The sequence below is a fragment of the Cyprinodon tularosa genome, unplaced genomic scaffold, assembly GCF_016077235.1.
Source record: "Cyprinodon tularosa strain WSP-4 unplaced genomic scaffold, ASM1607723v1 ctg289, whole genome shotgun sequence".
Classification (NCBI taxonomy): domain Eukaryota; kingdom Metazoa; phylum Chordata; class Actinopteri; order Cyprinodontiformes; family Cyprinodontidae; genus Cyprinodon; species Cyprinodon tularosa.
The window spans coordinates 1,304,889-1,324,416 of NW_024038995.1; the positions used below are offsets into that span (position 1 = coordinate 1,304,889).

General features: G+C 39.4%; 1 protein-coding gene and 1 non-coding gene across 5 annotated transcripts in view; both read right to left on the reverse strand.

Moving 5' to 3' along the window:
* LOC119787130 (partitioning defective 3 homolog) overlaps positions 1 to 19,528 on the reverse strand; it is a 349,189-nt gene that overhangs the window by 108,776 nt on the left and 220,885 nt on the right. For 2 of the 4 annotated variants that reach the window (XM_038290770.1, XM_038290772.1), the window contains 4 exons: positions 14,733 to 14,919; positions 11,755 to 11,906; positions 10,924 to 10,968; positions 660 to 890 (listed from right to left, as the gene is read on the reverse strand). In XM_038290770.1, the coding sequence (XP_038146698.1) occupies positions 660 to 890; positions 10,924 to 10,968; positions 11,755 to 11,906; positions 14,733 to 14,919 (615 nt within the window). The remainder of the gene's footprint in view (positions 1 to 659; positions 891 to 10,923; positions 10,969 to 11,754; positions 11,907 to 14,732; positions 14,920 to 19,528) is intronic. The other 2 variants (XM_038290771.1, XM_038290773.1) reach the window with 2 other exon arrangements.
* Positions 6,831 to 6,988, reverse strand: LOC119787149. The gene has a single exon (XR_005281297.1). It is a non-coding gene; the product is annotated as a U1 spliceosomal RNA (small nuclear RNA).

Sequence of the window (19,528 nt, forward strand, 5' to 3'; positions counted from 1 at the left end):
ACTGTGCTGCCAATTATCCTTCAGAACTGTGTTTCTTGTCTTAAAGCGTTTGGCTGCAATAACCTTTTTAGGTAGACAATTTTAAGATCTGTCCAGGGAAAACAGATGAAAAATAGCCTTTTGGCCAATTCTGGTGCATTTGCAGGAATGCTTTTTAATGTACACTGTCCCTGTTAAATAAATAAATTAAATTGAATATAAAGAGCCTTGATGGACCACCAGCCTGGCAGGTACTGCAGATGGAAATTATGCATAAATCTGACAGCTTTACACGTTGCAAGGTTCATCTGCATTTATTCTCATAATAGATCAACCAACACAATGTTAAAACTAACATAGTAATGTATATGATATCCAGTATGATTACAACCTCAGTGATTAAAAAGCCATAGCCGAAAGCAGTGAGACCTTCTGCTGCCACATATCAGGCATTAGTCAGTCTGCTGTCACTCCCATGCAATAAACAGAGTTTTAGTGAAAAACACTCCAGGACTGCTTTCTTGTTAGGACTCATCACAGTTAGTGTTATATGCAAAAACAATCCAATAACAATTACATCCTCGGCATAAAATTCCAGGACTCAGACGTTGTTCAGGAGAACCCCAGGGATCGTTTCTGTGAAAAAGAATTCAAATCAAATGGATACTGTGGCATCTTACAAGTCTCCATGCCCTCGTCGTCATCCTCTAAGGCGGCCGGTCGGTCGTAGGATTTGTCGATAGCTGCTCGGAAGCTCTCGTTGCAGCCCCGCCCCCTTATGATGCGAGGCCGGGGCCTGTGGAAGGGGAGGTCCCCGTTGAGGGTGACCTCTGCAACAGCAGTCTGGAGGCTTTCAAGAGAGCTGGACTTCTTTAGCCCTAGTGAAGGTCCAACATCTTTAGTGGAAGAACCTGATGGAGACCATAGAGAGGAACGATAGAGAGGAACTGAAGCAAAATGATTCGAATGCCTTCATTTACTATATTATCATTAAAATCTATCATATAACAGCACTTTATGCTTAAATCTGGAATGTTTACAGTGTTTTCAGGGAGGGACCGATATGAGGGACAAGTCAATTCTTAAATATTTTAAAAGCAAGTCAGAGTCGAATCAAGAGTCTTTACAATTAAAGTCTAAATTCATTGGAGCCTAACGAGTCCCTTTACTCATTTTTAGAGAAAAAAGTCAGTGGCAGGTCTTAAAACTCGGCTGTGAGAAGATAAGAGTTTCTAGTCTAGACGGCAACTCCAAGTCCTCTTAAATCTTTATGGTTTTACCCTTTAATAAACAGAGTCAAACTTTTGGATCTGAACCTAAATTTGTGACATTAGCTTAGATTATTTGATTCTAACAGAAGAAAGCCAAGTTAAGAACTGAGACTTTATGTTTAAGAATAATCTCAATAATAAACCTTTATCATGGTGTGTGTTTAACTCTGTACTTCTTAAACCTTGACCTGGCATATTGTTAAGTCTCTTAATTAAGTTTAGCTTTACTAATTTTTATTTAGTTTGATGCATCATTAAATTACTTGGAGGATTCATTAGCATTTAAATGCAATTTATGGCCATCCTACACATTTTCCACATTTGCTTAACTTCAACAAAGTCATAGCTTAAACACAATTTAAAACTAATCAATGTCAAATAATTACCTGATATTTGAACATTCATATTAAATTATTTATCATTAAAATGATGAATGATCCAGACATAATGGTGGAATATTACATTAATCGGTACTATAAGTGAACAAATGACTAGAAGCCCGATTTATTGATTTATTTTAATCAAACACAAATACTAATATCTCAAAACTACTAGACCTACAATTATTTTCATTATTTGATGCAATATTAATTTCACAGAACAATAAGGCATTAAATGAAGAGGCTGTTTCAGCAGAAGTACTGATTTAGTAAAGAGTGTTTGGGTTTATACCCATCCAGCCTGTATTAAACCTGAAAGGTCCTGAAAGGGATCAAAATAGTTCTTCAGAGGTTCCAATGCTGCTGAGGAAGGACATTACAGGAGAGTCACCTCGTCCACCTGAACAGATGTACCCTCCTAAGGGATGACGGGCAATAAAAGGCGACACCAACATGCTGTAATTGAACCAGGATATTGTTTTCGAGATGATTGTGTGTTCACGTGTCATTCCCCCTAACTGACTGCAAACTTCATTACAACACCAGGCTGTAAATTAAAATAACCATCAGCAAAACTGGAAAAAACATGACACTTTAATTAAACTCGGAGAAATCAGTCGGTTCTAATCCCCATTTGGCCTCTTTTACATGAGCGGGGCGGACGCAGTGGGAGTAATAAATGAAAAAAGGTGATGAGGGATGGAAGCAAATAAAAGAAAGAGTTCTCAGTATCCCGGGTCGGTTTCATTTGGAAACCGGGCGTTGCACTGCTGGCTGATGAAAAATTAGGAAGACGTCATAAAGACCCAATGTAAATCCAAATATAATACATAAACAGAAGCTAAAAACAACATTTTGAGTAGTAGCTGCTTTTAATATTATACTGATAGGGATCTAATAAGGCTATATTTAGACTAAATGTACTACAGTAGGTGTTATTTATTTGTTGGGACCGTGAGGCTCTGTTTGTGTGTTTAATTCATCTGTTGACATTTTGCCTGAGTTAAAGTCGGTTTCTTTGAGCTCTTTAATAAGCTCAGTATTTATTTTTATAAATTCAACCTATTGGGTTAAAATAGAAACCCAGTTTTTCTATAGATTTATTCAAATCCTCATTCTTTTCAATACAGTCCATCACAAAGCTCAGATGTTCTACCTGGATAATCTTACAGTTAATTTTCCCCTTAATTAAAATATTTAGCAGGTAATGTCTTAAATTTAGCTGGACAAACACAACAATAAAGTAATGGCATCTGAATGAAATGCTTTTCATTTAGTGGAGCAACACATGACTTAGGGAAAAATGCCATCTGACTTGTTGCTATGGTGATTCCCACCACTTTTAATCAGAAACCGAATTGAAGCAACCTTGGACACTAAGCCAATACAATCTACAAAGAAACCTTGACTCAGTAGCAGTTACAATATTTTTTTCCAGCTTTGGAAACATAAATTGAGCTGTAAATTCTTTTACCAACCATCTATGAGCAATGGTCGAATACCTATTCAGTTTTTGTTATCGTTCAGATTTAATCTTTTCATCAAGGTTACATTTAGACACTGGTATTTAAGGCTCCATTTATAAGGGGAAATTTGATTTATTCCAGTTCAAGAGAAAGAAAGGAACCAATGTTTTAATTTTATTTTTAATGGTCGTTTTGTTAAAAATATTAGGGGAGTGTTGGCCTAGTGGTTAGAGCAGTGGGACTGTGCTCTGAGAAGGCTGCAAGAACCCGGAACGATCCCCACAGCCTGCACTGCGGGTCTCTGAGCAAGACCTTTAACCCCCATTCTGCTCTGTGGCTCCCGCACAATGGCAGCCCACTGCTCCCCAAGGGGATGGGTAAATATGTAGAGAGTGAATTTCTCCATTGTTTGACCAATCAAGTTCAATTTCTATTTCAATTTGTAAAATGTGAGGATTCAAACTAACTACAGTTAGTATGAAATGTTTTTGTTAATCATGGTTTAAAACATTTTTTAAATCCTATTGTGATCTTTTGTTTTAAAATCTTTTAGCTGATACATTTGGAGAAAATATCAGCTGTGCTGCTGCCATCAACGCTTTGTTTATAGACGTTGGAGATTGGCCTATTTTCCAGTGTAGTCCTGTTTCTCTGACTGTAACTGGCTGGATGTGCTCTCTTCATCCTCTGGCATGGGAGTTGGTTCGGAGCTCGTCTGCCTGGCTGTGTGTTTCCTGGATGGGGCCGCCTTTTACAGCTGCTTTTTGTATCTCTGTTTCTGTCTCCTTGAACCCCAGTCGGCCTCGGCAAACGGCTGCTCACACTGAGCCTGGTTCTGCTGGAGGTTTCTTCCTGTTAAAAGGGAGTTTTTCCTCTCCACTGTCGCTAATAGCATGCTTAGTGTGAGGGATTGTTTTTGAGTCAATGAGTCGATGGTTTTCCTTAGATAGAAAAGTTTGAATCATTTTGACTGTATGATCAGAATTGGCGCTATATAAATAAAGTGAATTGAAATCCTACATTTTAAATCTTAATTAGGAAAATTTGTTAACACGCTTCAATTTCATATCAGAATATTTTCAAGTACTCAATGTTGAGTACTTGATATCGCCGAGGAAAAAAAAAACTGAATAAGACACAGATGGAGGCAAAAAAGAAAACCCTCAACTGGAAAATTGAATACATGCAGAGCGAACAAGCCTGTGGGTTAGCGGCCTCCCATTTATTACCATCAGCCTGTCCTGCTCCCTTAATGTCTCAGCGAGAGCCACGCTGATGTGCTTTCCATACTGCACACCCACTTTATTTAAAGGCACTATCTGCTGCCATTCACAACAGTCACACATTGGTGACAGCATTAAGAAAAGAAAAACAAATAAATGAGTAATTGACATATTATTGGGGATCTGAAAAACAGCCGCAAACAGGAAAACTTTCCCCGACTCTGAACTCGCCAAATTGATTTCTTGTGAAACTCTGCTCAGTCAGCCACCTGCTCACAAACAGGAGATAAACAGGCTTAAAGAAAACCGGCCGCCTGTTTTATATAGGGAGAAAATAACTTAACCGGCAGGTCAGACAACGATGTTTAGATAATAGCTCAAATACATCACCTCATATCTGGCAACCGGTCGGTCAGTATAATCAACTGCTTTTCAGGCAGAGTGGGACAGCAGTTCATCTTCTTACAAACATTATCCTTGTAATTTCAGCTCCGACGGCCTTGCCATAACAAATAAAGACGGATCACGAAGCAGCCGGTACAAGAGGAGGACCATCTAAGCTGCCAGAAGCAACTATTGATTCAGTCTGTAGAAAATAAGTCACGTCGTTTGATTTCACTGCCTCGATTAGTTGTCTGCAGTTAACTTTGGAATGACTTTAAATTACAAACTTGGCTCCACTGATGAGGGATGCCTTCTATAAACTTTATAAAGTCAACTCAAGTGAGCTGCTATCTACAAATAAGGAAACAATGGCTTAGCTAAAATGTAGGTAATTTTATTTAGATGAGTTTATTAAAATTATCTTGATTACATAGAATTTGAAGCACTTTCTATTACTAATTAAAGTAGAAATCCGGTCACATTCAGAATACAAACTTCTGAAAGTACTTTATATAATTATTGCATACTTTTCAACAAATGATAAGTGATTTTAATTAAGAGTCATTTTCATTTGAATGTGCATTACTGGAGACATCCATGTTTGTCAAAGAACACTACTGCCACCTACTGGTTTTGACATCACAGTTTGGTATCGGCTGTTGATCAAGTCCCAGTGCTGTATCTGGTGTTTGTAACAACGCTCTATTATCCATGCTGGTGACGACCAGTGCACTATGCGAAGCAGGGAGTAACGGATTAATGATGTGTTTTTTCTGTGGCCAGAAGTTCGATGGCAAATCTTCCCTCTTTAAGTTGGCAATTCAACGATGAATCGGTCCTCGGGGGCTCATGAATCGGAAAGGTGACATTTGTTTTTGTTTTTTTTCACGTTTACCCGATGTATTACAACTTCCAACTGCCATGCACGTGGGCCTTGTCAGTTTAACTATAGCTCACACAAATTTCAATGATGAAGAACTCTCGAAATCTTAAGTAACTGTTATTGATTGCAGATGTGTCAGGTAGTTTGCACTGATTTTTGCTGTAAAGTTGGGAAAATGGCGCTAGGCTTACTGCACCGTGACGTCACTTCCAGAAGATGTCAGGAGTGAGGTGTTACTATATTTGGACAAAAACATCCGTTCCCGGACTCAGTCATCGTGACGAAAATTATTATATATATATTTTTTACTGATTAACGCTAAATTCATCAAATCACTGCAAACGTAGTTTTAAGTATAAATAATGATCCATTGATCATTCCTTGCTGACCAGACTTCTCCTTTAAGGTCTAGTCTAGATAAAGTTTACCCAATATTTTTTCTATAGACAATGGAAAATGCTCTTCTATCACTTAAGAAATGTTTTCATTTCAGCAAATGTTTTAAACTATCCATGTTAAAATGGCCACTTTTTAGAAAATCTAATGTAGTTTCCTACTTAAAATGGTAAACTTTGTCAATTAATGACAATGCAGAATTCTACAACAACCTATTATACAATTGTTGACTTCAGCTCCAGCTGAAGGAACTTTTAAATTTTTGTTGCAATCGCTCAGACAAAAGCTTTTCTCAGAGATTAATGACACGTCTAGCAGATCCTGAACAGTTCAGCATTGTCCTCTCTCTCTGAAGTGGTCCCATTCTCCATGTGGCAGCGGTCTGTATCAATAAACTCTTCAGCCAATCACAGAGCAGGACTGTAGTGTATGTTAAATACCATAACATGGCTGTCATAGTCTTTGGTTACAGCAGGAGGTCTGTGTTTTGACCTGTCTAAATGGACCATGGATCATTTATATTCAGGACAAAACACAAATTGAAATAAATGGTAAAAAGAAAAACTGATACCAGGCAGTGGAAAAGTAAAATAAATCCTGAGGAGGGAGAATTCTGTTAGCTAAAGCTACTTTTGGGAGAGATCCACTGTAACAAATAAAACAATAGAAATAACCTGCTTTTTATTAATAATATACCAATATGTTTTTCATTAATATTGTACATTCCACCAGAATTTGTCTTCTGTATTTAACCCATCAGCATGAGGGAGCAGTGAGCAGCGCCCGAGGGACAACATGAGGGGCTTACTTGTTCAAACCATTTGGCCCCCTCTGCCCCAGCAAATTGTCTGGGGAAACCCCAAATAGAGTCCCCCACTACCAAAAATAATATAATCCAGATCCCCAATGGAGAATTTATAAAGGTCAGAGCAGCCTGAGTGTAATGCCATGGGCCATGTTGGTGCACCAACTTCATGATTAATGCAACCCTCCTGCCACGAGGTCATATTGGCTCACTTTCATTCATGGGAACTACAGCAGCCATTGTGCTTTAAAATGACTAACATTGGCTGATACTGATGTTGATGCTAATATAACATGTATCCCAACATGAAATCCATCTTTGTTACTCTATACAAATATCATTTTGCAGCAGCAGGATTAATAGTGGCTCTCTCAACTGATTTTTATGCTTCTATATACCGTACACCATAAATATGAATGGGGGAAAAAAAGTTACCAATGAATGCATTGTTCATGTCTAATAATATATTCAGCAGACCGTATTAGAAAATCAATGTGCAATTTATAATATAGAACCCTTCAATGATCTAAAACTGAAAACTTAGGAGTTCGGTCCGTCAAAAAGTTAAAGGCAAACAAGTGTTCAAACTGCTACTCTGAGATGCACCCATTACTAATAGGCTAAATTACGCTAATGGTTCTAACTAATGTGGGGAGTGTTGGCCTAGTGGTTAGAGCAGTGCGCTTCATCCCCAAAGCCTCCATTCTGGGTTCCTGTGCAAGATCTTTAACCCCACACTGCTCCCCGGGCGCCGCACAATGGCAGCCCACTGCTCTCCATGGGGATGGCTTAAATGCAGACACTGAATTTCCCCATTGTGGGACAATAAAGGGATTTACAATTAATCACTGGATTGGGTTTTCATGGAGTAAGATCTTGACTTTGATCGAAGCTATCAGAGGTTTGTTTAGGTTAACCTTTTCTTTTACGGGCGGCTATAAGAAGCAGACTCTTCCCTAGTAAACGTTTAGTAAACATTTCCAGGATTAAAGGACTAATGTCTCAGTATGATCTGGAAAAACGAATCCATACGTTTATTTTTAGTTGAATTGATTACTGCAATGGTGTTTTCACAGGTCTGCCTAAAAAGTGGATCAGACAGCTGCAGCTGATCCAGAACGCTGCTGCCCGTGTCCTCACTAAGACTAAGAAAGTAGAGCACATCACCCCAGTTCTAAAGTCCTTACACTGGCTCCCTGTATCTCAGAGAATAGACTTTAAAATATAATATAAAATATAATATTAGAAAACTGTAAAAGTGCAGAAAGCCTGAGTTCCTTTAAATCAAGACTAAAAACACATTTGTTTAGGATTGCCTTCGACTGTTCTAGTTAAACAGTTCAACTGAAACATCATTAGTTCAACTTTATTTATTTTCTTTAGTCCAACTGTTTTTAATATTCTTTTTTGTTTCTGCATTTTTTATTTTATTTATTTTTTCCTACTTGCTTTGATTCTGTTTTATTTTACTATATTTTAATCATGTAAAGCATTTTGCATTGTCTTTGTACCGAATTGTACTACACAAATAAATTTGCCTTGCCTTGCCTAGTAGAAACACATCTTGAAATCTGTACAAACCTTTTTTTTTTTTTACTCATGCCGCTATAACCTGAGGAACTTCAAAATGAACTTTTTCCATCTATTAGTTGCCCTCACAGGTTTGGATTAAACTATAAAATGAACATCGAAGTGTCAGTTTGTGTTTTTTTTCACAAGTTTTCACACTCATTCACAGTCATGTTCGTGTTGCTCTAAAAACGTTCTCCCCTCCCAGAGTTTAACGCCCTCCCCATCTTCCTCTACATGCCTCTCTTCATGCTTCAGTCGGAGCCTTTTATTCAGTCAAGGCGACAGCACAGCTACACGAGACCCGACAATGATGGATGACTGGCTGTCAGCTTGCAGCCTTAACCGAGGACGCAGTGCTTTCTGCGCTCTCCCCTTTTGAATTTCAGGCAAAAACAATTAGTGCTAAAGCTGCATCTGAGCCAAAAATGGGAGAAAATCAAATCTGTAGTCGCCCAAGTGCTTCCACGGCTGTGTTCAGCAGCGACCTTAGACGTTCGCGGAGGACTGCAAGCCTTCAGTCGGCACGCAGACAAATTTGTCTTGTCAAGAACGAGCCTGATGCTAACGGGGTGGGATGCTGCAGGAATGCATTAAAAGCAGAGCAGTGGGTAAACTGAGACCAAGGAGAAAACAACCTGCAGGTCTGCTGCTGAATTTATTTTTCCTGATCAATGCGAGGGACTGATTTTCCTGTGGATTTCCAGTCACATCCTGTTAGCGACGGTTCTGATCCACAACGCCGCACACGCTGCAGGAAAGTCTTTTAGTCAGATTTCCAATACAGAAACATCGACCAAAAAGTCTCTTTAAAACACCGATATCTCCTTTTTCTGATGTATTTACCGTCCCTGCAGAGATGGATGTGAGATAGAAGAGGCTGAGTTGGAGACATAATGAAGTAACTGATCCAAGTTTTACTGTTTGGTTTAAATGGGGACATACTTATAAAAAGCTTCACTTTTAGATATCCAGCTTTTTATTGTTATTACACTGTCACAAGTAAAAAGCAACAAATTTCACTATTTGTATTTAACCCATAACCTTTGGGAGCAGTCATCGTGGGGTGCCTAGTGAGCAGTGTGGGGTTAAGGGCTTTTGCTCAGAGACCCAGAGTGGCAGTCTGTGGGACTGGGACTCGAACTCAGAACCTCAGGAATCCAAGCTCTATGCCCTAACCACTGGGCAGCCACTCTTCGAATCAGATTTCAAATTTGACCAGAAAGTGGTTTTAGGGATACTCGGGTTCACCAGATTTCTAAGTTAGAAATAATCATAAGGTTAAAACTGAAGACTGTTTTTTAAAAGTCTACAATCTTAGGGAGGAAACAGGTGAGCTTCCAGGAACCATGTAAGGCATTCTACCTCAAACAAATATACATAAAACTGTTTCAATTTCCTTATTTTCCATGCCCATATTTTATACACCTTTTTAAAAATTCATGCAAGACCTACAGACAAATCTTTAGACAACAAAGTGCCTTAATTAATAATAACTGTTGCACCAGAGCTAAGAGGCCAAAATCTGGCTATTCATTCACTACACAGCGTGAATTTAAGTGGCCTCTAAAACACTGCAGCTACACCATCTGTAAAGGTGTTGGCTGTGGAATGTGGAAACTGTAATTCATACTATTAGGCTTTTTCTATTTATTAATAAAAACAACTAAGGAGTAGATCTTAAATGGATTCATAAATTCAATTCTACACCTTTAAATATGCACAAAATTTTAAATGACATTTATGAAACAGTCTCCAATCCATCACCCTGATCTATTGCTCCCTCAACTTTGACAAGAAGAAGCTTGCTAACAGATGGGTTTTTATATTATATATATAAAATATATATATAAAATATATATATATATATATATATATATATATATATATATACACACACACACACACACACACATATATAAATCGACTTCTCTCATCTTCCTACAAAACGGTACAATAAAATAAAAATTTGTGATAGTAAAAAAAGCCTATTTATATAATTTAGTACAGAAAAAAAAATCATTATATCAATTGTTATTTGTGTTGTTCTTAAGAAGAATATACTTCCTTATTCATTACTGATTAGGATATTTTTTCCTATATAAAGTTAATTTAGCTGATATAAATGGTAGAATTAATTGACAAGATCAGTTCGTCGTTAAATCAGGGACAAAAATTATTCCTTTTCCAGTTTTCCCCAGATTATAATCATATATAAATATTTAACATATGTTTTGATCCTAAATTATTTACTACAAATGTTTTTTTTGTCAGATTTTATCAATCTTCACTGATGGCAGCGACTCTTTTGTTTTGCTACTGTAAACTTTTGTTGGACTTTTTATTTTTGAATCTTTCATCCACCAATAATTCTGTAATCTTTCTAGAAAAGTTTGCTGGTTATTTATTTTTTTTATTTTGCACTGTGGGATTAATCCAGGTACAGGATCCTTGCAAGTTTATCTCTAATTTGGTAATTTTACATTAGATTTATGCACCTTTATCACAAGACGTGAAGTAGAAGGAGGTGAAGGAGAGCAAGTGATCAGAGGTGCACCGGTCCTTACCTGTGTCGGTGTCAGGACGAGGTGTAAGGTTAATCTCATCGGCTACTGTTAAAGGAAGGAGAGGAACACAGGAGGGATACAAACATCTGGGGTTAGGTTAGGTGCTCGTGACATTCTGCATGCAACGTCCAGGTCGTGCAACAAACATCACAAAGGGCTTCATCTCAATCAGGATCGGACGCCATGCGGGACGAGGAAGAGGTGAAAATACAGTTCTAGAATAGCAATCAGACTCGTTGAGATATGAACACGGCGGCAATCTGGTCGAGAAGATTAGATATGATTACAGAGAGAGTGCGAAGAAAGAGCCTGTTACAGCCAAAGCAATCAGCGTCTGTTTGAAGACATTTCAAGGTGAATCAACAGTGAAGTTCTTGACTTTGGTGAGAGATGAAGTCTGTTTTCTTTTTTTTAACAAGACAGAGAAAAGGGAGAGAAATATATTTGAGTCTGAAACAATGGGGAGCGTGCAGGAAATCTGGCCAAGGTGGCGCATCTTTTAGGGTTAACCTTTTTTTTCTAGGTGCATTTAAAATATAACAAGATAATTAGATGCAAAATTTTGCAGCATTCTTTCCAAAGGACATTGTATCCTGCGACATGTAGCCGCATTGAAATTAGGTTTTTCTGTAGTGGGTTATCTGTAGTTCCAGATAAAAAAGGGACATAGGTTTGTTTTCCCCAAGTGATAAAGTAGAAAACCGAGGAAATAATTCTGCTTCCGAACTGTAGGGAATCACTGAGAGCAGGTGAGGCTTTATGCTTCATAAAAAATGTTGCAGCTTTAAAATAAATAACCCCAAACAGTGGAGGACAGATTGAAGTTGGTACCTAGATCCATGCTCTTGGACTTGCGTGTCTTGATGATCTCCAGCTGAGCGGCATCTCCGAACTGCTTGGTGCGTTTCTCCGACATGCTCTGTCGTCCAAATCCTTCCCTTTGGAAAGCAACGTCTGGATCGTTTTCATCTGGACTCATCGGGCTGTAATGGTAGAGAGAGAGCGTGGGATGTCATGTGAACTTTAGGGGACACATCGTGAAAAAAACAACAACAAAAAAACACCCTTTGTACTTGGACTCTCTATATGCCCAGAAAGTTATTTGGCGTCTTCAGGTCTTGTTTTGCTAACATTCAGAGTTCTCCATTTGCTATCGTGTTGTGCTTTCTATTAAATAATAGTATTTACTGTGGAAGTGCTAAACAAGGTTAAAAACTTTCAGTTTACAAACAACAAATCCACTTGTTTTTCCTTTCACAGTTTTTTTTTTCACAGTCCAAGTTGAAGGATGCCAAAGCAACGAGCAGATTAAACTAAATGTTAAACTAAATGGTGGGTGTATTAACCCGCAGTAGTCATTACAGAGTTCCCAAGCATCAGAATTTCTGCTAAGAGCCTGATTAAATAGATTTATTTAATGGATTAATGGATATTGATTGGCCTGCATCTAAAATCCCAGATATAAACAAGCTCATGGACATACAGGTTAATAATTAATCAGTCAGTGGTTCCCACACCTACTATTGTTGACTTTTGTTTTCTGTTTGACTAATACCACTTGTCCGAGCCTTTTTTGAATATACATCACTACAAAACAAGCAATAACATTATGTATGATTTGTGCTAATAACAGCTAATGTGGCTAATAGCCAATAGCATTGGCTAATATGAAGAAGAATTTGTTGAAACACTTTGGCCGTTTCTCAGCATGTGTACTTGTGCGTTCTCATGCGCTCGTGAAACGCCATTAGCCTCAGCTCTAGTACTGTTCCAATTCACAAGAATGCAACCGAGAACGGACAGTCCCCGGATGTTCTCGCCCCTTCCTATATACCCAGCATGCATTAAAACAGACTTGTACATTCTTGAGATTGACAGCTGTCCCAGCATGCACTGCAACAGCAGTGCCTTCCAGGTTAGCGCTTATAGCGCGCTGAGTTTTAAGTTAAAAGTTCACTTTTATGTCTCTGTTGTTCTTTGAAAGTGCGTTTTAAGATCATTTGAGGCTAGAAAATTATACATCTAAGCGTCACTATATGGCCCTTTTACGGATTTAGTGTGTAATTTAAAAAAAATAAAAATCCGAAGTTGAGAGGACCATGGCAACCAGCGGAGCTCCGAGGCTAACCGCACCCAGGGCTAATCTTAGCCTGTCTGCAGCAGCCCTCTCTTTTCATAGTGTGAAGTACGGCTGGCTCTGATAGAAAGTCTGTTGTTTTATTTGGCAAAATGTTCATTTAATTTGTGTTTATCTGTATGTGTTAATTACTATTCCCCCAATAAATGAAAAAAAGTTATAATTTATTATTATTATCTAGAGACTATTAATAACAGGAGGTGGAATGCAGATCCAGACTAGCTTTAAATGTGATGATGTCACAAGTACGTTTCCGTTCCAATTGACCCAGATTTATGCTGCGTGCTCCCGGTCTCCCCAAGTCCAGACATTCCTGTGTTCTTCTCAAGAACATACTTTCTGTACTTGTGTTCTGGTGAATTGAGAAACAGCCATTATTGTCTGAGTTGGTAGTTCCTTCTCACAGCAGAAATGATGGACAGAGCAAAGCTGTTAGCTGTAGATATATTAAGTCTAGAAAAACCAGACGCTTTGTTATAGATGCGTTGCTGTAACTTACTGGCTGTTTTAACCCCGTTTAGCTAAGCGTCATGGCTTCTGCTTCCGCTTGCTATGTGCACTCGCTTCCATAAGAGCCTAACCTGACTCTGCTTGGACATAATCATTTTTGTCTTAGTGAACCCATGATTCAAATACATGCTGATGTTCAAGGACCTAGCTTTAGCAAACTCTCTAACTATGTTGGGGTCATGCAAAAAGAACCTATTCAAGAATCAAGGATCTTTATATTGGATATTTAGTCAAGCCTCTCTGCTCAGAATGTACATATTTAAAATGTAGACAGAATTAAAACACACAACTGTTATCGTTTAGCGGGATGTGAAGTGCCTTATTTTGAATTAAAGGGATGGCAACTAACAAATCTGGAAGAGCCTAAGAAAATCAACTATATGAACGGATGAGGAGCAACAGAACCTACAACTGAGACCAAAGCAATTTTTCCTGCTATTCTAAATATACATCCAAACAAATAAGATGGATAGCCTTGCCTGGTCAAGAACCTTTCTTCACCAACAAGTTTCAGAAAACTATCCTCAGATTTTAAACGGAAGGGACATTTATCAAGACTAAGACTAACATCTGCCTATGTACATAAGCAACTTGAAAGCTCTGAAAATGAAAACATTAACTTCATAATGTTGCATAACCTGCAAAGCAACAAGCAGCTTCCAGGACAGTGGCCTGTAAGTTCAAGAAAAGTTACCTGAAAGCTCTAGGAAAAGAATATCCGATTTCAGAGAAACCAAGTCTGATTTCAAAAGCCCAAGATACAGTTTCTATAAAGTAACCTTTATGTTTAAGGAAAATACTTGATTTATTATTCATAGCTACCAACAAAATATAAATTTGAGATATTAGTAAATGTTTGCAATAGCAAGATAGTAAAAGATTTACACAGTTGCTAAAATATGAACATCTAAAAATATTTTATATGCAGCTCCAATGTTCAATTATTTTTAGTTTGGTGCTGAGAACAAAGAGAGAAGGCGCTCATCAGCCTTTGAGGCTGGATGGGGCCTACCCATCATTACTGTTCAGAATAAGTGAACATGGCAGGTAGAGAAAGAGTCTACATTAAATAAGCTTCTGACACTTTGACCATCTGCAAATAAAAAGCATCAGTCAAAAAAAACTAAAATGAAACCGATTCCCCCTAGAAACTTAAATGTACCTTTCATTCTGAGCAGGCAGCTCTTTGGCCCAGGGCGGAGTCACATCAGCTGCAAATCCCATATCATCATGAGAGCTGGATGAAGACTGGTCAGAGAGGTTTGACGGGAGGAGCGGCGGCCGGTCGTCCTCGATGATCACCGTGTCATCCTGCGGCATGTTGACGGTGGGAGAGAGCTGATAATTTCCTGCAGAAGACACTATTAATTATTCCTCTCATCTCTTTCCAAACCGGGAACTTCATTCTAAAAGCACATTCCAACTCCAACTGACCAGACATGTTTCATGTGAATAATAAATGGAAAATATATATTGTTTGCGTAGGTCCGTAAGGATCAAAGGGAAAAATTCTCCATTCCTACATCAGGGTTTCCATCTGATGCAAAATAATATTTCAGCCAGAAATCACAGAAGAAACAAAAGAACAGAGTGTCTCAGCTTTCACTCACCAGCACACAATGCTGCAACCAGTGTAAGACATGAAAGCCATTTTAAAATTGATGGGAGAGATTAGGTCGTCCTCACAAGGTTCCCACATATGTTTATGTTATTACAATTTCTCCAACAAAAAATCTACAGTCTTATTGGTAAGGGAGGGAGGGAGGGAGGGAGGGAGGGAGGGATGGATGGATGGATGGATGGATGGATGGATGGATGGATGGATGGATGGATGGATGGATGGATGGATGGATGGATGGATGGATGGATGGATGGATGGATGGATGGATGGATGGATGGATGGATGGATGGATGGATGGATGGATGGAATGGAATGTAGCATGGATGGATAGCTTATGGATGGATGGATGGATGGATGGATGGATGGATGGCTTATGGATGGATGGATGGATGGATGGAATGGAATGTAGGATGGATGGATAGCTTATGGATGGATGGATGGATGGCTGATGGATGGATGGATGGATGGCTGATGGATGGATGGAATGGAATGTAGGATGGATGGATGGATGGATGGATGGATGGGTGGATGGATGGCTTATGGATGGATGGATGGAATGTAGGATGGATGGATGGATATAATGTAGGATGGAATGTAGGATGGATGGATGGAATGTTGGATGGATGGATAGATTATGGTGGCTAGATGGATGAAAGGATGGGTGGAGGGATGTATTAATGGGTGGATGGATGGATAGAATGTAGGATGGAGGGATGGATTATGGGTGCCTAGATGGATGGGTGGGTGGATGGATGGAGGGATGGATATAATGTAGGATGGATGGATGGATGGATGGATATAGTGTAGGATGGATAGATATAGTGTAGGATGGATGGATGGATGGATATAGTGTAGGATGGATGGATGGATTGAATGTTGGATGGATGGATGGATGGATGGATGGATGGATGGATGGATAGATTATGGGTGGCTAGATGAATGAAAGGATGGGTGGAGGGATGTATTAATGGGTGGATGGATGGATAGAATGTGGGATGGATGGATGGATGGGTGGAATGTAGGATGGATGGATGGATGGGTGGATGGATGGATGGGTGGATGGAATGTAGGATGGATGGATGGATGGGTGGATGGATGGATGGATGGAAGGATGGGTGGGTGGATGGATGGAATGTAGGATGGATGGATGGATGGATGGATGGAATGTAGGATGGATGGATAGATTGATGGGTGGATGGATGGATGGATGGATGGAATGTAGGATGGATTATGGGTGGCTAGATGGATGGAAGGATGGATGGAGAGATGTATTAATGGGTGGATGGAGGGAGGGATGGATGGATAGAATGTAGGATGGATGGATGGATGGGTGGATGGAATGTAGGATGGATGGATTGATTGATGGGTGGATGGATGGATAGAATGTGGGATGGATGGATGGATTATGGGTGGCTAGATGGATGGAAGGATGGGTGGGTGGATGGATGGATGGGTGGGTGGATGGATGGATGGATGGAATGTAGGATGGATGGGTGGATGGATGGATGGAGGATGGATGGATGGGTGGATGGATGGATGGATGGAAGGATGGGTGGGTGGATGGATGGAATGTGGGAAGGATGGATGGATGGATGGATGGATTATGGGTGGCTAGATGGATGGAAGGATGGGTGGGTGGATGGATGGATGGATGGAATGTAGGATGGATGGGTGGATGGATGGATGGAATGTAGGATGGATGGATGGATGGGTGGATGGATGGAAGGATGGGTGGGTGGATGGATGGAATGTAGGAAGGATGGATGGATGGGTGGATTATGGGTGGCTAGATGGATGGAAGGATGGGTGGGTGGATGGATGGAATGTAGGATGGATGGGTGGATGGATGGATGGATGGAATGTAGGATGGATGGATGGGTGGATGGATGGAAGGATGGGTGGGTGGATGGATGGAATGTGGGAAGGATGGATGGATGGATGGATTATGGGTGGCTAGATGGATGGAAGGATGGGTGGGTGGATGGATGGATGGATGGAATGTAGGATGGATGGGTGGATGGATGGATGGAATGTAGGATGGATGGATGGATGGGTGGATGGATGGATGGATGGAAGGATGGGTGGGTGGATGGATGGAATGTAGGAAGGATGGATGGATGGGTGGATTATGGGTGGCTAGATGGATGGAAGGATGGATGGAGAGATGTATTAATGGGTGGATGGAGGGAGGGATGGATGGATAGAATGTAGGATGTATGGATGGATGGGTGGGTGGGTGGGTGGATGGATGGATGGATGGCCATATAACCAGATTTAAAAGGTGGATGTAAAAAAATGAAAGAAATATATAAACTGGGTGTTGAAAGCAGGAATAAAAATTGGAAAATAAAAAATATTCCCTTCGGCCGCTTCGTTCTCTATTCTTCTAACCCTTTAAGGAACTTTGCAGATACAGGAGTACAAGACCTGGCTTCTGTTAACAACTTCAAAGGAAGTTGTTTTATGTGGAAAAAAGGGATGACATGTAACACAGAAGATATGAAAAGCAAAGTTTTTTGTTATTTGTTCATTACTCAAACTGTGTAGTTCTTTATTTTGATCTATTAGTTGCACACATAGGAAAAAATTGTTTTCCACAAAGCTCTTTTAAAGTTTAAAAAAAAGAGTTGCAAATGCTATCAGTGATGAATTATTCAGCCCCATAAAAAAACAACAATAACAAACTCTTTCATTTCTTTGGTTTACCTTTATATTCCTACAGAGTGTAAAGAGATATTTTGGACCACAATACAAGTTTTTTTAGCTCTAGGCAAAAAAAAAAACTAAATTCAATCAACAGGAGGAAAAACTCATTAAAACTCATGAATGCATTGCCAAAAAAAGAAAAAAATGTATCAAAAGAGATAGTGATGGTTCAGTTATTAAAAAAATATATAATATAACTGGAAATGTTGAAAAAACTACTTTAAGGTCTAAAAGCAAAGAAAAACTGCTCAGAGCTAATCAGCTTTTACCCAAGCAGTTTGTGAGCAGGGCACAATGGTGTTTATATGTCAAAACACAAAGATTAATTCAAGCTGTGCCTCCACAAATAAAGATAAAAGCTTTCCTCAACAGAGAGAGAAAAACATATAAGAGTCTCCTTCTTCAGGCTGTGAAAATGAAGGCTTTAAAAGAACATTGATATGCAGCGCATGACTTCGTCTTTAATCTGCGTTTTGAAATTGGCATCAAAAAACCGGGAGCTTCCACGCCTCCGAAAGGGCTTGTGTACTGAGCTTAGGGAGAAGTTTGTTTGTCTTTAGACAGAGTTTGGAGTTGAAAGCCGCAGACCTGAGCCAGGCCTGCTGTTCGTTTCCCATAAACGAGCAAAGAGATGGCTGACGTGCTACTGGGCTCTGCTGCCTCCAGCCAGGAGGGTGAATGAACTGATGGAAACAAGCTCAGAGGGGAAAACAAAGCAGGATTCAGGGGATGCCTGAAAGGTATGACAGTCCGGGTCAATTAAAAAGTCTTTGCATGGCATGTTGTAGAGAAAACACTATGTACAGTGGGCGCTGATTGGAAATGGACACTTCACTCACGCTCCGCGTGTTTCACGTATTGTGTGAAAAACATGTGACTACTATAGCCACTAGGTGGCAGTCTGACTCCATTTCGGCGTCCCATGAGTCAGAATTACATAGGTCGAGTAGCAGACTGGAAGGGGTGTCACGGGTTGCGAGTTTATAGCGCAGAGGTTAAGCTGAGTGGTCTTTGGTTCAATAGACTGTGGGTTCAATCCCAGCTGTGGCCGAGTTGCCTTAATTGTTTTTGTTTTTTTTTTTATTATAATTATTATCGCTTTTTTTATAAAGTAATGAAAGTTAGAATGTAAAGTAATGAAACCAGGTTTTCTATTTTTGAAACAACAATTGGAGTTATTCGTTGGACATTCACGCATGAGCCTGTATAAAAAGAGGAGCTGACCAGCTCCTTTAGTCAGAGACACCGTGTCTGTACGTTTGTGGGCCTGCAGTCAACTGAAAAGCAGGTTTATTGGGGATCTTGGTGTGATATTGTTCTATTTTATTTTGTTTTTGATTAAAATAAAGTTAATGAATTAATTTAACATTGGGACTGCATAATCTTATTTCATGAAAATATTTATAGATAGATTGATAGTAGTTATAGATACACCTCCGATCTTATCTGAGAACTGTTATTTCTATTTATCTGCATCGCTATTATTTAATGAAAAATAAAATTAATTAAGTTGGAGCCGGGGATACGGACTGTAGCGCAACCAGAGAAAGGCGACAGAGACAGTGCTGCGGCTGGTGATGTTGAAATTAAAATCATATCCAAAGTTGATTCCTCATTAAGATAAGCCAAAG